The sequence below is a fragment of the Salmo trutta genome, chromosome 21, assembly GCF_901001165.1.
Source record: "Salmo trutta chromosome 21, fSalTru1.1, whole genome shotgun sequence".
NCBI lineage: Eukaryota > Metazoa > Chordata > Actinopteri > Salmoniformes > Salmonidae > Salmo > Salmo trutta.
In genome coordinates, this window is record NC_042977.1 from 39,893,667 (window position 1) to 39,910,116 (window position 16,450).

General features: G+C 44.2%; 1 protein-coding gene across 1 annotated transcript in view; it reads right to left on the bottom strand.

Moving 5' to 3' along the window:
• The window catches only part of LOC115156457 (potassium/sodium hyperpolarization-activated cyclic nucleotide-gated channel 2), a 116,691-nt gene that overhangs the window by 65,370 nt on the left and 34,871 nt on the right, over positions 1 to 16,450 (bottom strand). Inside the window, exon 4 of the mRNA XM_029703880.1 lies at positions 2,464 to 2,682. Coding sequence (XP_029559740.1) covers positions 2,464 to 2,682 — 219 coding nt within the window. The remainder of the gene's footprint in view (positions 1 to 2,463; positions 2,683 to 16,450) is intronic.

Sequence of the window (16,450 nt, forward strand, 5' to 3'; positions counted from 1 at the left end):
GAGAGATGCAGTCACTGATCGAGTGTGTTTAGCTAGCTACCAACAGTACTGCCCAGGGCCATGCACAGACCTTTTGAGGGGTGTGTGCTCAAACTAACCTGCAACCACACTCACAGACTCATTCAGCAATTATTACTTTGAATATTTAGTTGCTTAAAAGCAATAGATGGCCACAAAATGAAATGATAAATAAATAACCATTGGTCTCAATAGCTTTGGTCTTATTGACTTTTCCTGTGTGGCTCAGTCTGTAGAGCGTGGTGCTTGGAACACCAAGGGTTGTGGCTTTGATTATGCACGTATGACTGTTAGTCTTTTTGGATAAAAGTGCCTGCTAAATGGCATCCATTATTATTATTATATTAATACTACTACCATGGCTAGCTAGATCACTAGTCATTTTATTTTACAGATTGTGTTTTATCACCAATGCTCTTCAAAAGTTACTTGATAATCTAACACCCATAATCGCCTAACTTCATAATATAATTTTAGAATCATGTAATTTAATAGTAATTTCATGTGTCAGAATGACTCTATAGTCATGTAGCAGGGATCCAGAGGTGGCACCACAGGTCCCAGAGTTGTGGGTCCATTTTCTTTCCCTGGGGGACAGAGTTTTTCCTGATTTGGTAACCTAACCAGGTATAAATCCAGACCATATCGGGTATGACAGTGATTAATCAGTTGGAAAAAGGCTTTGTATGGGCTATGATGGGACCAGAGTTTTTCTAATCAGGTCACATGGTTTAAAAAAAACTCCTGGAAAAACTCCTGGGACTAGGGCAGCAACCTTGTTCATATAATATATGATATATTTAAACATTTGACTAACGTGTGGGGGGGGGGGGTTTACACAGACAACACCTGTACAACAGAACTCAAAGGGCTGAGCTTGCTTTATGCAGGTTTGTATCGTGTAGGCCTATGCAACTATAATTAAAAGAGTAACTCACAGTCTGTCATCACTAGTGTTGTTCATTTCAGGTAGGCTAATCATTTTGGATTGAAATGGTCAAGGTAGCCTTGCCAACGTAACCACATTTGATCACATTCACATTTTCAGAAAATATATTTATGTATTTATAGTCATTTACACAAATAAATGGGTTATAAATGCATAACATCAACAACATGACTTTGTTTACCCTCCCCAGAGATGACAGGGTGCACTGGCTGTAGCCTGTTATCCGTAGCCTACAGTTGATCCGTCTGAAAAATCATCTCATTTTCATCCCATACAGCATGTCAGATTGATAACGTTAAGGTGTAGGCTGCTGCAACATTTCTGTGAAGAGTTTTTGAGAGTGTCTGTCGAGAGTGAGGTGTTATCACACTTGCTAAATAAATACCGGAGGAAAGTGGAGAACGCTCTTTGTGCTTTGCTAGACGACTTGCCTTGTGCCGGCCCGCACAACCTGGGATTTCTGTGAATCTGATTTGTCAAGACACACACAAGAACCTACTCCGACAAGAACGACAGATACATTATTGTATGTGAGTTGACAAATCATGAAGCAAAACGGTCTAAAAAATGAAAATGTTTCCCTCTTGTTAACACTTTTGCATCAGTATTCTCATTAAGCTGAAAAATGGTGGGGCGCTGCGGGTTGTGGGTTCAGAAGAAAATTGACCAAAAATACAAACACAAAAATGTGGGAAATTATACCACCAACCTAAAGGAACTTTGGAGAATGGAAGAGGAATGTTCTCTGCACAGGTAGAGCCCTGTCTGGTGTGCCTGGTACTGCCACAACATTTTTAACACTTGATAACACTTCATTTAGTCTACATCATCATCAATATTGAGTCTGGTTGGCTGACACTCGCATCAGAGGGACGCAGAAAGGCATAGAGAGGTAAATCACAACCAGTAAAAGAAGTCAAGCTAGCTAATCAGCAGATTTACATAAATCATCAACATCAATGATCAGCTGATAGCCTACCCTCTGTTACTGATGTCACTGTCTTTAGGAAGCCCTGTCACTAGCTTCCTTACACTGTGTGATGATATGAGTGAGTGTGTTCTTGCAGAAATAAATAGGCCTATGTTCAAAAATACACTTTTTTATTTTGAGTACATGCCCCCTGAAAGGTCTGTGCATGGCCCTGGTTAGGTTGTTGCAGGAAAGAGAGAGAGAGAGAGAGATAGCGGAGAATCTTTACCTTCACGTTAGGAGGAGTCCAGGGATTAGACAAGAGTTAGGGTAGAGAGTAAAGGATGGAGGGAGAGAGGGAGGGATGGAAGGAGAGACAGAGAGGTTGAGGAGCCTATACCTTTTCGTTAGGATGAGTCTAAGGGCGGGATGAAGTTACGGGTTACGGTGGAGGGAGAGGGATGAAGGCAGAGAGGGAGAGGGGTGGAGGGGGAGAAGGATGAAGGCAGAGAGGGAGCGGGATAGAGGACGAAATGGATGAAGACAGAGGGAGAGACAGAGGAATAAAGGGCTAAAGTATTTTTACCTTCTCCTGGTACTGTCGTCGGGACGAGTCCAGGGACTGGATGAGTGCGGTGGCATGGCCTATGAACACAGCGTAGCAGGTGGCCCCTACGATCATGCTGAGCATGGTGAGCCAGATATCAGACAGGCTCTCCGGGGCCTGCCGACCGTAGCCGATACACAACATGTGGCTCATCGCCTTGAACACTGCAAATGAATACAGCTCAGACCATGTGTCATTCTGCAAAGAGAAAAATGAAAGAGAAAATGAATTTAAATATGTATGAAAGACAGAAGAAAACACATTTGGGGAGGAGAGGAGAAGAAACGAAAAGAGGAAATTCTTGAAAGTTTTGAGTTGGTGACTCAAAGTAAGAGACAAAAACTGGGAAGAAGTGATAGACTGAGAGGAGAGTAGAGAGATAGAGAGAGGAGGGTAGAGGGAGATAGAAAGGAGGGTAGAGGGAGATAGAAAGGAGGGTAGAGAGATAGAGAGAGGAGGGTAGAGAGATAGAGAGAGGAGGGTAGAGGGAGATAGAGAGGAGGGCAGAGAGATAGAGAGAGGAGGGTAGAGGGAGATAGAAAGGAGGGTAGAGGGAGATAGAGAGGAGGGCAGAGAGATAGAGAGAGGAGGGTAGAGGGAGATAGAAAGGAGGGTAGAGGGAGATAGAAAGGAGGGTAGAGAGATAGAGAGAGGAGGGTAGAGGGAGATAGAAAGGAGGGTAGAGGGAGATAGAGAGGAGGGCAGAGAGATAGAGAGAGGAGGGTAGAGGGAGATAGAAAGGAGGGTAGAGGGAAATAGAAAGGAGGGTAGAGAGATAGAGAGAGGAGGGTAGAGAGAGATAGAAAGGAGGGTAGAGAGATAGAGAGAGGAGGGTAAAGGGAGATAGAAAGGAGGGTAGAGAGATAGAGAGAGAAGAGGGTAGAGAGATAGAGAGAGGAGGGTAGGAGATAGAAAGGAGGGTAGAGAGATAGAGAGAGGAGGGTAGAGAGATAGAGAGAGGAGGGTAGAGAGATAGAAAGAGGAGGGTAGAGAGATAAAGAGAGGGGTAGAGAGTTAGAGAGAGAAGAGGGTATAGAGATAGAGAGAGGAGGGTAGAGAGATGTAGGGAGATAGAGAGGAGGGTAGAGAGATAGAGAGGATGGTAGGGCGATAGAGAGGAGGGTAGAGAGATAGAGGAAGGTAGAGAGGATGGTAGGGAGATAGAGAGGAGGGTAAAGAGATGTGGAGAGATAGAGAAGATGGAACAAGGCAGAAAGCATTAGGGACAAAGGAGACAAGGAGAGGAAGTTGTTTAAATGAGGACTCAGGGGAGATAAAGAGGAGAGAGTTAGATGGCGAGAACAAGAATTAGGGAGGGTGAGAGACAGAGGGGGAGAGAGAAAGCAAGAGAGAGAGAGAGAGAGAGAGGGGGGGTTAGAGACAGTGAGGGGGAGAGGAGAGAGAGGGAGAGACAAGGAGAGAGAGGAGGGGAAAGACAGAGGGAGAGAGAGAGAGATAGAGAGAGAGCGGTTTGAGACAGTGAGGGAGAGAGAGAGATAGAGAGAGAGAGAGAAGGGAGAGACAAGGGAGAGACAAGGGAGAGGGAGGAGAAAGACAGGGAGAGAAGGAGAGAGAGAGACAGAGAGAGAGTGAGAGAGAGTGAAAGAGAGAGAGAGCGAGAGAGAGTGAAAGAGAGAGAGAGCGAGAGAGAGTGATTGGGGGAATCCTGTGAGGCCTAATCAGTGAGAGGTAGAGGAGGTTCTGAGCTGATTTCCACTGAGAGAGACTTTAATGAGAGGTCATTAAATATGCCCTTTCACAAATCGTAATATGAATCCACACACACACACAGGGTGGCAATCTCTGCGCAAAAGATCCCCCAAAACTTTGCAGCAGATTTTTTTTTAATGACGTCCATTTTATGGCGACGATAATTTATAGGTGCATAGGAGCAGCATTACAAACTCATTTTGTAGTAATGTAATGAAATATTGCTGTTTGTTTTTGGTACAATCTCAGCAATTTCTTGCAGTGAGAGCTGTCTAGTCAAAGGAAAATGTCCAGGACGGAAGCAATGAAATACCAAATCCTAACACTTTTGAATAGCTTCCTTTCCTTGTCTGCTCTCCTTGTTGAAAGCTGAAGATGAATTTAGTTGGCAGACCTCTACAATCCTTCCATGTGTCTGTTAGTGGAAGGAAACACCTCAGAGGGGTTGGGTTAAATGTGGAAGATACATTTCAGTTGAATGCATTCAGGTGTCCAACTGACTAGATATCCCCCTTTCCCTTTCCCAAAACACCAAAGGGTTATGGCCAAGGGGAAGGGTTAGGGAGCAAACTGGGACCATCTGATAGTGTTGGAACATAGCCCCTATCCAGGAAGCATCTGATGTCAAAAACTCCTTCTTCCACACTGAGAAGCAGTTCCTTTGAGAAGCAGTTCCACCAATCACAATGTACTGCAGAGGAGACTGTGGGAGGAGCTATAGGAGGAACCACCAACCTCTTCTGGTGTACTGTACAGCACATAAAGTGAGGGAAAAAAGTATTTGATCCCCTGCTGATTTTGTACGTTTGCCCACTGACAAAGAAATGATCAGTCTATAATTTTAATGGTAGGTTTACTTCAACAGTGAGAGACAGAATAACAACAAAAAAATCCAGAAAACACATGTCAAAAATGTTATAAATTGATTTGCATTTTAATGAGGGAAATAAGTATTTGACCCCCTCTCAATCAGAAAGATTTCTGGCTCCCAGGTGTCTTTTATACAGGTAACGAGCTGAGATTAGGAGCACACTCTTCAAGGGAGTGCTCCTAATCTCAGTTTGTTACCTGTATAAAAGACACCTGTCCACAGAAGCAATCAATCAATCAGATTCCAAACTCTGCACCATGGCCAAGACCAAAGAGCTCTCCAAGGATGTCAGGGACAAGATTGTAGACCTACACAAGGCTGGAATGGGCTACAAGACCATCGCCAAGCAGCTTGGTGAGAAGGTGACAACATTTGGTGCGATTATTCGCAAATGGAAGAAACACAAAAGAACTGTCAATCTCCCTCGGCCTGGGGCTCCATGCAAGATCTCACCTCGTGGGGATGCAATGATCATGAGAACGGTGAGGAATCAGCCCAGAACTACACGGGAGGATCTTGTCAATGATCTCAAGGCAGCTGGGACCATAGTCACCAAGAAAACAATTGGTAACACACTACGCCGTGAAGGACTGAAATCCTGCAGCGCCCGCAAGGTCCCCCTGCTCAAGAAAGCACATATTTGCCCGTCTGAAGTTTGCCAATGAACATCTGAATGATTCAGAGGAGAACTGGGTGAAAGTGTTGTGGTCAGATGAGACCAAAATGGAGCTCTTTGGCATCAACTCAACTCGCCGTGTTTGGAGGAGGAGGAATGCTGCCTATGACCCCAAGTACACCATCCCCACCGTCAAACATGGAGGTGGAAACATGCTTTGGGGGTGTTTTTCTGCTAAGGGGACAGGACAATTTCACCGCATCAAAGGGACGATAGACCATGTACCGTCAAATCTTGAGTGAGAACCTCCTTCCCTTAGCCAGGGCATTGAAAATGGGTCGTGGTTGGGTATTCCAGCATGACAATGACCCAAAACACACGGCCAAAGCAAGAAAGGAGTGGCTCAAGAAGAAGCACATTAAGGTCCTGGAGTGGCCTAGCCAGTCTCCAGACTTTAATCCCATAGAAAATCTGTGGAGGGAGCTGAGGGTTCGAGTTGCCAAACGTCAGCCTCGAAACCTTAATGACTTGGAGAAGATCTGCAAGAGGAGTGGGACAAAATCCCTCCTGAGATGTGTGCAAACCTGGTGGCCAACTACAAGAAACGTCTGACCTCTGTGATTGCCAACAAGGGTTTTGCCACCAAGTACTAAGTCATGTTTTGCAGTGGGGGTCAAATACTTATTTCCCTCATTAAAATGCAAATCAATTTTTAAAATTTTTGAAATGCGGTTTTCTGTTTTTTTTGTTGTTACTCTGTCTCTCACTGTTCAAATAAACCTACCATTAAAATTATAGACTGATAATTTCTTTGTCCGTGGGCAAACGTACAAAATCAGCAGGGGATCAAATACTTTTTTCCCTCACTGTACTTAAGGTCTCCATAGATGTCTTATATTCCACCCCCTCCTCTGCCGCCCACGACATGACACACGGCAGAGAAGAGCAGAGCAAGGCAAGGTTCCAGTTAGAGGCTGCAGTCAACATCTTCCACTTTGTCCTACTCTCCCCTCCAGACTGCATTCAGTGGTGCAGTGTTAAATGGAGGAGAATAGAATTCTGTTTCTCCTCTTGGTTCTAGACAGCTACAGTTACACTCGTGGTATATTGGCCATGTACAGTACCACACCACATATACTACGCTGAAACAACATACAGTTCCCTGGGCACCGCCTGGTCCATATCTAAGATTTACTGTATAAAATGGTTACAGTGGAAGGAGGGAGAGTTTTACTTAGGCAATAAAAGAGAAGGAATAGAGATGTGTTAAATAACCGTTGGCCACACCGAGGGGGCTGTGGCTAAACGATGGAAGAGAAAACAGAAACAGTAGAGGGATAGAGAGTGAATAATGAATGAACGATGAGCACTTTGTCTCGAAAATAACCCAGGTGGCTGAGAGAGCGAGAGAGAGAGAAAGAGAGAGAGAGAGAGAGAGAGAGAGAGAGAGAAAGAGAGAGAGAGAGAGAGAGAGAGAGAGGGATAAAGAGATTGAGAGAGAAGAGGAGAGTGAGGCAGTCTATCCTCTGAGTGGTTATCCACACCGGAGCATACAGGTTCAAACCCTTACATGTACAGGTGGTTCACCTATGAAAGTGATGCTATACCTCACCCTGTGAGACTCGGGGAGCGTATATATCTTCCCACATATTGCTTTTAACCAAGCTGTTTCCTTCCAAGCCAGGCTCTGGAAACCATTCATTGATACAAGGCTAGGGGCTCAGGTTTTCAGAGCCTGAATTGGAGATACAGCAGTAGGTAGAGGAGAACAGGATGTCATGGATGACGTCGGGGTCTGTATGGTGTGTTTGTGTGGTTTTTGAGACACTCTGCTGGCTCACTGTACCCAAGTAGTATGTCCAGACCATACATGAGCTATAGTACAGTCGACCTCACTGCAAAAGAACTCGGTCATAGCCAACACAGGGAAACACAAGAAGCCAGAACACAGAGATAGTAGCCTATGTTTGCTTTACACCGGCACATTCTCATAAATGTTCCCTTTCACAGAACAAAATGGGAAGCCAGGGCTCTGCTTGGCCATGATAGGCACGTAGTAATCTCCCGTAGCCAGATTCTGCGTATAGACCGAGAGAATCTGTCAGGACTGAAAGGGATGCGTGAGATTAAGCAGCCATTTTTTGGGGTTTTGTCACTGGTTATTTGGACGTGGTTATTTGGATGTACTGGTTATTAGGACGCTATGCTTAAACTGCTTCGCCTCGAGTGCTTTGTGCGTGTGCCCACACGAATCGGCATTGGGGGGCTTTGGTTGAGAATTTCCTTTTGTGAGAGTGGAGAGTTGCTGGAACTCTCAATTTCTAATAATGTAAGTATGAATACATCAATTAATCATGCAGCCGACCAAATGATGCAAGATTTTACTTCTGTTGTTAACAGAGTACTTAGAGACACCCAATGAGAGACGATCGACACGTCTAACTGCAGAGCGATAAACTGAGCAAAAATCAGCAGATATCAAGCCCTGTCTGCAGCCGCAGGCTCTGTTTGCACTAGCTTATCTAAATCTACAGTGACCAGCCACAGAAAGACTGACAGACAGGCCATCTCTCTTTCTCCACCTCTCTCTCTGTCTCTCTCTCTGTCTCTCTCTTGCTCTCTCCCCCCACGCCCCCTCTCCACGCCTCATCGCTCTTCATCCATCAATACCACTGAGAGGAGAACACAACGCTGAAATATATGTCTTAAATCTCTGAACAGACATTGTCTTTCCTCAGCACATTGATTCTCAGCACCAGAGGAACACTGGCATCCTGTTTTAATTGTCTCTACCTCTGCCATGATGATGATGGGGGGTCTGTAGTGTTGGAGTCTGGGCACGTTTGGTCTTTTCTCATAAAGCCTGTACTGGAAGGGAAACAGCTCCTCTGATGAATAGGTCTATGGGTTTGGCGTGGATTCCATGAAGAGCTGCACAACAGCAGATAAGGCCAGAGAGAAGTCATTACCATAACATGGGACTACTGACTTCCACATGCAACGGAGTAACCTTTCTCTGTATGCGATTCATTTGGTTGGCCATGTATTTATATTTATCATATACATTAGTGGAGGCTGCTGAGGGGAGGACGGCTCAGAGTAATGGCTGGAATGGAGACAATGGAATGGTATCAAACACATGGAAACCACATGCTTGATGCCATTCCATTTGCTCCGTTCCGGACATTATTATGAGCCGTCCTCCCCTCAGCAGCCTCCACTAATGTATATGATAAATATAAATACATAGTCTATAAAAAAACACCGGAATGGAATCTACAGAGGTGTCTGCTCCCCTGCATTAATGTTTCTGGAAAACTCTCTTTCTCCATATCTTGGCTACGATAGACCCCGTGGTGTTCATTCAGGAATACCAAACCCAGAGCAGATCATTGGGGTGGAGATGATCCCTTCCTTCCCTTTGTCTCTCGTCTCTCTCAGACAAAAGTGAGAGAGAAAAAACGCCTTAGTATGCCTAATCCATTCACTGAGCTCTAACGACTGTTTCCACTCAGTAACTGTTGGGGATCTGATTACAGTTAATTACTTAGAGCTGGATATGAGCTCTAAAACACTAAATCTACTTTAGCTCACCCTAATACTTCATACTAGTCCACTAGAGTAGGTAGTGTACAGTCGTGGCCAAATGTTTTGAGAATGACACAAATATTCATTTTCACAAAGTTTGCTGCCTCAGTTTGCATGATGGCAATTTGCATATCGGAACACAAGTACGCCATACGGGTAGGCAATGTAGACTACCCCATGGCAAGGCACTACAAGTCCTTACACCATGGCAACCCTGCCTCCCTACAAGCTATGGGTATTGATCATATCCCGGCCTCTATTAGAAAAGGGGACCGTCTTAAACAGTTAAACCAAATGGAAAGTTTTTGGATTTACAAACTACAGGCCACTAAATACCCGGGTTTAAATGAAGATATGGATTTCTCACCCTTCCTGTAGGGTTGTGATGGGTACATTTGCTGTCATCTAGTGGATATTTTGCTCAATTGCCCTCAGCTATGTTTAGACTCTTGTTGTTCATGTTTTGCTGTGTTCTAGTGTACTATGGAATATATTGCTTTCTTATTCTTGACACTTCGCCCAGACATATTTAAGGTTAGAACTACCTTTCTAAGTGTTCTGATACTTCTAGCTTGGAGTTACATTTTTATGATAACATAGCTACAGCATTTCACTTTAAAGTGTGTATACTATTGCTTACTAGGTGTGTCCAATCAATTTTAACCACTCCCCCTTAAAATTAGGGTTAATTGGAAAAGCTGTTAAACAGAGAACATTGTATTATTTCTTTGTACACCCTGACGAAGGCCATGCAGCCGAAATGCGTCGGTTTTTTAAAAACATTGTTTCTATTGAACATGCCATACTAATAAAGGCATTTTAATCAATTATATGAAGAGTGCCTTGGTCCTCCTTTCTTTTTGATGGGCAATTTGCATATACTCCAGAATGTTATGAAGAGTGATCATATGAATTGCAATTAATTGCAAAGTCCCTCTTTGCCATGCAAATGAACTGAATCCCAAAAAAACATTTCCACTGCATTTCAGCCCTGCCACAAAAGGACCAGGTGACATCATGTCAGTGATTCTCTCGTAAACACAGGTGTGAGTGTTGACGAGGACAAGGCTGGAGATCACTCTGTCATGCTGATTGAGTTCGAATAACAGACTGGAAGCTTCAAAAGGAGGGTGGTGCTTGGAATCATTGTTCTTCCTCTGTCAATCATGTTTACCTGCAAGGAAACACGTGCCGTCATCATTGCTTTGCACAAAAAGGGCTTCACAGGCAAGGATATTGCTGCCAGTAAGATTGCACCTAAATCAACCATTTATCGGATCATCAAGATCTTCAAGGAGAGCGGTTCAATTGTTGTGAAGAAGGCTTCAGGGCGCCAAAGAAAGTCCAGCAAGCGCCAGGACCGTCTCCTAAAGTTGATTCAGCTGCGTGATCGGGGCACCACCAATACAGAGCTTGCTCAGGAATGGCAGCAGGAAGGTGTGAGTGCATCTGCATGCACAGTGAGACGAAGAATTTTGGAGGATGGCCTGGTGTCAAGAAGGGCAGCAAAGAAGCCACTTCTCTCCAGGAAAAACATCAGGGACAGACTGATATTCTGCAAAAAGTACAGGGATTGGACTGCAGAGGACTAGGGTAAAGTCATTTTCTCTGATGAATCCCCTTTCCGATTGTTTGGGGCATCCGGAAAAAAAGCTTGTCCGGAGAAGACAAGGTGAGCGCTACCATCAGTCCTGTGTCATGCCAACAGTAAAGCATCCTGAGACCATTCATGTGTGGGGTTGCTTCTCAGCCAAGGGAGTGGGCTCATTCACAATTTTGCCTAAGAACATGAATAAAGAATGGTACCAACACATCCTCCGAGAGCAACTTCTCCCAACCATCCAGGAACAGTTTGGTGACGAACAATGCTTTTTCCAGCATGGTGGAGTACCTTGCCATAAGCCAAAAGTGATAACTAAGTGGCTCGGGGAACAAAATATCGATATTTTGTGTCCATGGCCAGTAAAATCCCCAGACCTTAATCCCATTGAGAACTTGTGGTCAATCCTCAAGAGGCGGGTGGAAACCCAAAACCCCACAAATTCTGACAAACTCCAAGCATTGATTATGCAAGAATGGGCTGCCATCAGTCAGGATGTGGCCCAGAAGTTAATTGACAGCATGCCAGGGTGGATTGCAGAGTTCTTGAAAAAGAAGGGTCAACACTGAAAATATTGACTCTTTGCATCAACTTCATGTAATTGTCAATAAAAGCCTTTGACACTTATGAAATGCTTGTAATTATACTTCAGTATTCCATAATAACATCTGACAAAAATATCTAAAGACACTGAGGCAGCAGACTTTGTGAAAGTTAATATTTGTGTCATTCTCAAAACTTTTGGCCACGGCTATATATGTAGTAATGCACAAATAGAGGGGAGAGGGCAGTGGTGGCTGGTGTCGCTTAAATCGGTGGACAGGCTCATTGTAATGGCTGGAATGGAATAAATGTACAGGTGTCAAACATATGGTTTCTATGTGTTTGCTGCCATTCTATTCATCCATTCCAGCCACTACTATGAGCCATCCTTCCTTCACCAGCCCCCTGTGGCAGAGACTTATGACTCACTAAAGCTGTTTCTCTAATGAAGTCGCTCTGTGTCTCGCCCAGTCATCTGACTGAAGCTGTTTCTCTAATGAAGTCTCTCCGTGTCTCGACCAGTCATCTGACTGAAGCTGTTTCTCTAATGAAGTCTCTCTGTGTCTCGCCCAGTCATCTGACTGAAGCTGTTTCTCTAATGAAGTCTCTCTGTGTCTCGCCCAGTCGTCTGACTGAAGCTGTTTCTCTAATGAAGTCTCTCTGTGTCTCGTCGTCTGACTGAAGCTGTTTCTCTAATGAAGTCTCTCTGTGTCTCGCCCAGTCATCTGACTGAAGCTGTTTCTCTAATGAAGTCTCTCCGTGTCTCAACCAGTCATCTGACTGAAGCCGTTTCTCTAATGAAGTCTCTCTGTGTCTCACCCAGTCGTCTGACTGAAGCTGTTTCTCTAATGAAGTCTCTCTGTGTCTCGCCCAGTCATCTGACTGAAGCTGTTTCTCTAATGAAGTCTCTCTGTGTCTCGCCCAGTCATCTGACTGAAGCTGTTTCTCTAATGAAGTCTCTCTGTGTCTCACCCAGTCGTCTGACTGAAGCTGTTTCTCTAATGAAGTCTCTCTGTGTCTCGCCCAGTCGTCTGACTAAAGCACGTCTGCGTTCTTTACGGTCTTTAATCCAGAAGCGTTTAGTTAACACCAATAATTACAGTCCTTTAACCATTGACTCTGTCTGTTAGTAGCTGCTGCTGCCTATGTCATTATCCACTTAGCCCTTCACTCCTGTGACACATTGCTTCTCTCTCTGGTGAGGAAAACTCTCTCTCCCTCACTGTTAATCCACAGTCCTCCCAATGTAGAATTAAACTTGATAGAATGGACTAGCATTGATCATCATTCCCTGGTGGTTGTAATAGCTGGCCATTTAGAGTGTTTAATTAATTGATGCTTAATTGCCATACTAATTGCTTTTGTGCTACATAAAAAAAATATGTGATGGGGAAAAATCGATACGGTTACATATCGCAATATTATTTGGGACGGTATTATATCGATACTTTGACTCCAAGTGAGCCAACTTGTTTTCAGCTCTTTAATTTCCATTAATGATAAAAATAAATTGTCTCATGCGCTCTCTTGTCGATCTGCAGCAGATATACATGTATAATGAGCAATAAGTTCGGAACATCAAATCCCATTAAAATCACAGTATTGAATCGCAATACATATCATATCGACACCTTAGTATTAAGATAATATTGTATTGTGAGGTCCCTAGAAATTCACAGCCCTAATTAGAATGTGCTACTTTTCTCACGTGCAACAATGGCAACTGCAACTGTGCCTCACTATCATGTTGGCCCTGTTGGCTGTTCCTCTTCCACTCACCATTCCATGGCCTGAGGGGTTTGGTCCATTCTATATACAGCCATCAACCTTTAGAGTGAGTTTCAGACATCCATCCTTATCAATGGTCTATTTTGGATTTCTACGGTTCATGATTGAATTATTAGCATCAGTGTTGTGTTCAAGACCACCTAAAGTGAGACCGATTCAAGACCAAGACCGGAGGAAATCAAATCCGAGTTAAGACCAAGACTGGAGGTGAGGGGGGGGGCGAGTCAAGACCTCTTATTTCCATCACAAATCAATTGCTCCGCCCTCAACTTCCGGTCTCCGTGCTGTTGTGCTGTTTCTTGCTACTTGGCTATCAGACAAACCTCTTGGTTTTTACTTTTAATACATTTACCAACGTCTTAGTTTTTTCCTCGCTCTACTTTTTTCGTTAAACTTTTTCACCCCGGACGCTTTATCTGGACATGGTTCTACAGGACCTCCACCAGCCGAAAAATAAGTACATGTAGGTCGAGTTATTAAAGTGACTATGCATAGATAATAACAGAGAGTAGCAGCAGCGTAGAAGGGGGGGGCAATGCAAATAGTCTGAGTAGCCATTTTATTAGATGTTCAGGAGTCTTATGGCTTGGGGGTAGAAGCTGTTTAGAAGCCTCTTGGACCTAGACGCTCCAGTACCGCTTGCCGTGCGGTAGCATAGAGAACAGTCTACGACTAGGGTGGCTGGAGTCTTTGACAATTTTTAGGGCCTTCCTCTGACACTGCCTGGTATAGAGGTCCTGAATGGCAGGAAGCTTGGCCCCAGTATGTACTGGGCCGTACGCACTACCCTCTGTAGTGCCTTGCGGTTGGAGGCCGAGCAGTTGCCATACCAGGCAGTGATCAATCCGTCAGGATGCTCTCGAGGGTGCAGCTGTAAAACCTTCCACAATCATCTCCTTTGTCTTGATCACATTGTGGGAGAGGTTGTTGTCCTTGCACCACACGGTCAGGTGTATGACCTCCTCCCTATAGGCTGTCTCAGCGTTGCTGGTGATCAGGCCTACCATTGTTGTGTCATCGGCAAACTTAATGATGGTGTTGGAGTTGTGCCTGGCTGTGCAGTCATTGGTGAACAGGGAGTACAGGAGGGGACTGAGCACGCACCCCTGAGGGGCCCCTGTGTTGAGAATCAGCATGGCGGACGTGGAGTTACATACCCTTACCATCTGGCGTCGAGCCATCAGAAAGTCCAGGATCCAGTTGTAGAGGTAGGTGTTTAGTCCCAGTATCCTTAGCTTACTGATGATCTTTGAGGGCACTATGGTGTTGAACGCTGAGCTGTAGTCAATGAATATGTGTGGAGTAAATGTGGTCTAGAGTTTTTTTGCCCTCTGGCTGCACATTTAACATGCCGATAGAAATGAGGTAAAACTGATTTAAGTTTTGGTGCATTAAAGTTCCCGGCCACTAGGAGCACCACCTCTGGATGAGCGTTTTCCTGTTTGCTTATGGCTGTATACAGCTCATTGAGTGAAGTTTTAGTGCCAGTATCGGTCTGTGGTGATATGTAGACAGCTACAAAGAATACAGATGAAAACTCTCAAGGTAGATAGTGTGGTCTACAGCTTATCATGAGATACTCTATCTCAGGTGAGCAAAACCTTGAGACTTCCTTAGATATCGTGCACCAGCTATTGTTTACAAATATGCATAGATCCCCGCCCCGTGTCTTACCAGAGGCTGCTGTTCTATCCTGCCGATAGACTGTATAGCACGCCAGCTGTATGTTATTAATGTTGTCGTTCAGCCACAACTCAGTGAAATATAAGATATTGCAGTTTTTATGTCCCGTTGGTATGATTTGGGTGCTTTCAGTTCGTCCCATTTATTTACCATCGATTGAACGTTTGCTAACAGTACAGGTGGCGAAGGCAGATTAGCCACAGATCCTCAAAAGGCACCCCGATCTCTTTCCGCAAATTCTCAGTTTCTTTCTCCAGCAAATGATAGGGATGAGGGACTTTACGGGTGTTTGGAGTATATCCTTCCCGTCCGACTAATTAAAAAAAAAAAATTTGTCCAATTCAAGGTGAGTAATCGCTGTTCTGATGTCCAGAATCTCTTTTCGGTCATAAGAGATGATAGCAGCAACATTATGTACAAAATAAGTTACAAACAATGCGAAAAAAACAAACAAAATAGCACGGTTAGTTAAGAGCCAGTAAAACAGCAGCCTCCGGCGCCATCTTCACAACTTCCACTAGCACAGTCAGTGTAGTCACCTCAGCTATCCCCATTGAGATTGTGTCTGTGCCTTGATCTAGGTTGAGGAAAACAAAACATGGCGGTGTTTGCCAAAGCAATTTCAGTGGAATTAAGACCTTTCCATTCCTGTCATTATTGAAAGAAATTGTGATATCTCACATCTCAAAATAGGGTTACTTAATGTTAGATCCCTCACTTCCAAGGCAGTCATAGTCAATTAACTAATCGCTGATCATAATCTTGATGGGATTGGCCTGACTGAAACATGGCTCAAGCCTGATGAATTTATTGTGTTAAATGAGGAATCTCCTCCTGGTTACACTAGTGACCGTGCACATTCCGCAAAGGCGGAGGTGTTGCTAACATTTGTGACAGCAAATTTCAGTTCACAAAAAGAAAAATTACTGCATTTTCATCTTTTGAGCTTCACATCACAAAATCTATGCAGCCTACTCAATCACTTTTTATAGCTTCTGTTTACAGGCCTCCTGGTCCATATACAGCGTTCCTCACTGAGTTCCCTGAATTCCTATCAGACCTTGTAGTCATGGCAGATAATATTCTAATTATTGGTGACTTTAATATTCACGTGGAAAAGTCCACAGACCCACTCCAAAAGGCTTTCGGAGCCATCATCAACTCAGTGGGTTTTGTCCAACATGTCTCCAGAACAACTCATTGCCACAGTCATACTCTGGACCTAGTTTTGTCCCATGGAATAAATATTATCGATCCAAATGTTTTTCCTCATAATCCTGGACTATCGGACCACCATTTTATTTTGTTTGCATCTGCTCAATCTGCTCAGACCCCAAACAAGGATCATCAAAAGCCATGCTATAAATTCTAGGACAACCCAAAGATTCCTAGATGCCCTTCCAGACTCCCTCCACGTACCCAAGGACGTTGGAGTACAACAATTGGTTAACCAACTAACTGAGGATCTTAATTTAACCTTGCGTAATACCCTAGAGGCAGTCTCACCCCTAAAAACAAAAAACATTTGTCACAAGAAATTAACCAAGAAAATAACCAAGCCCTGAAG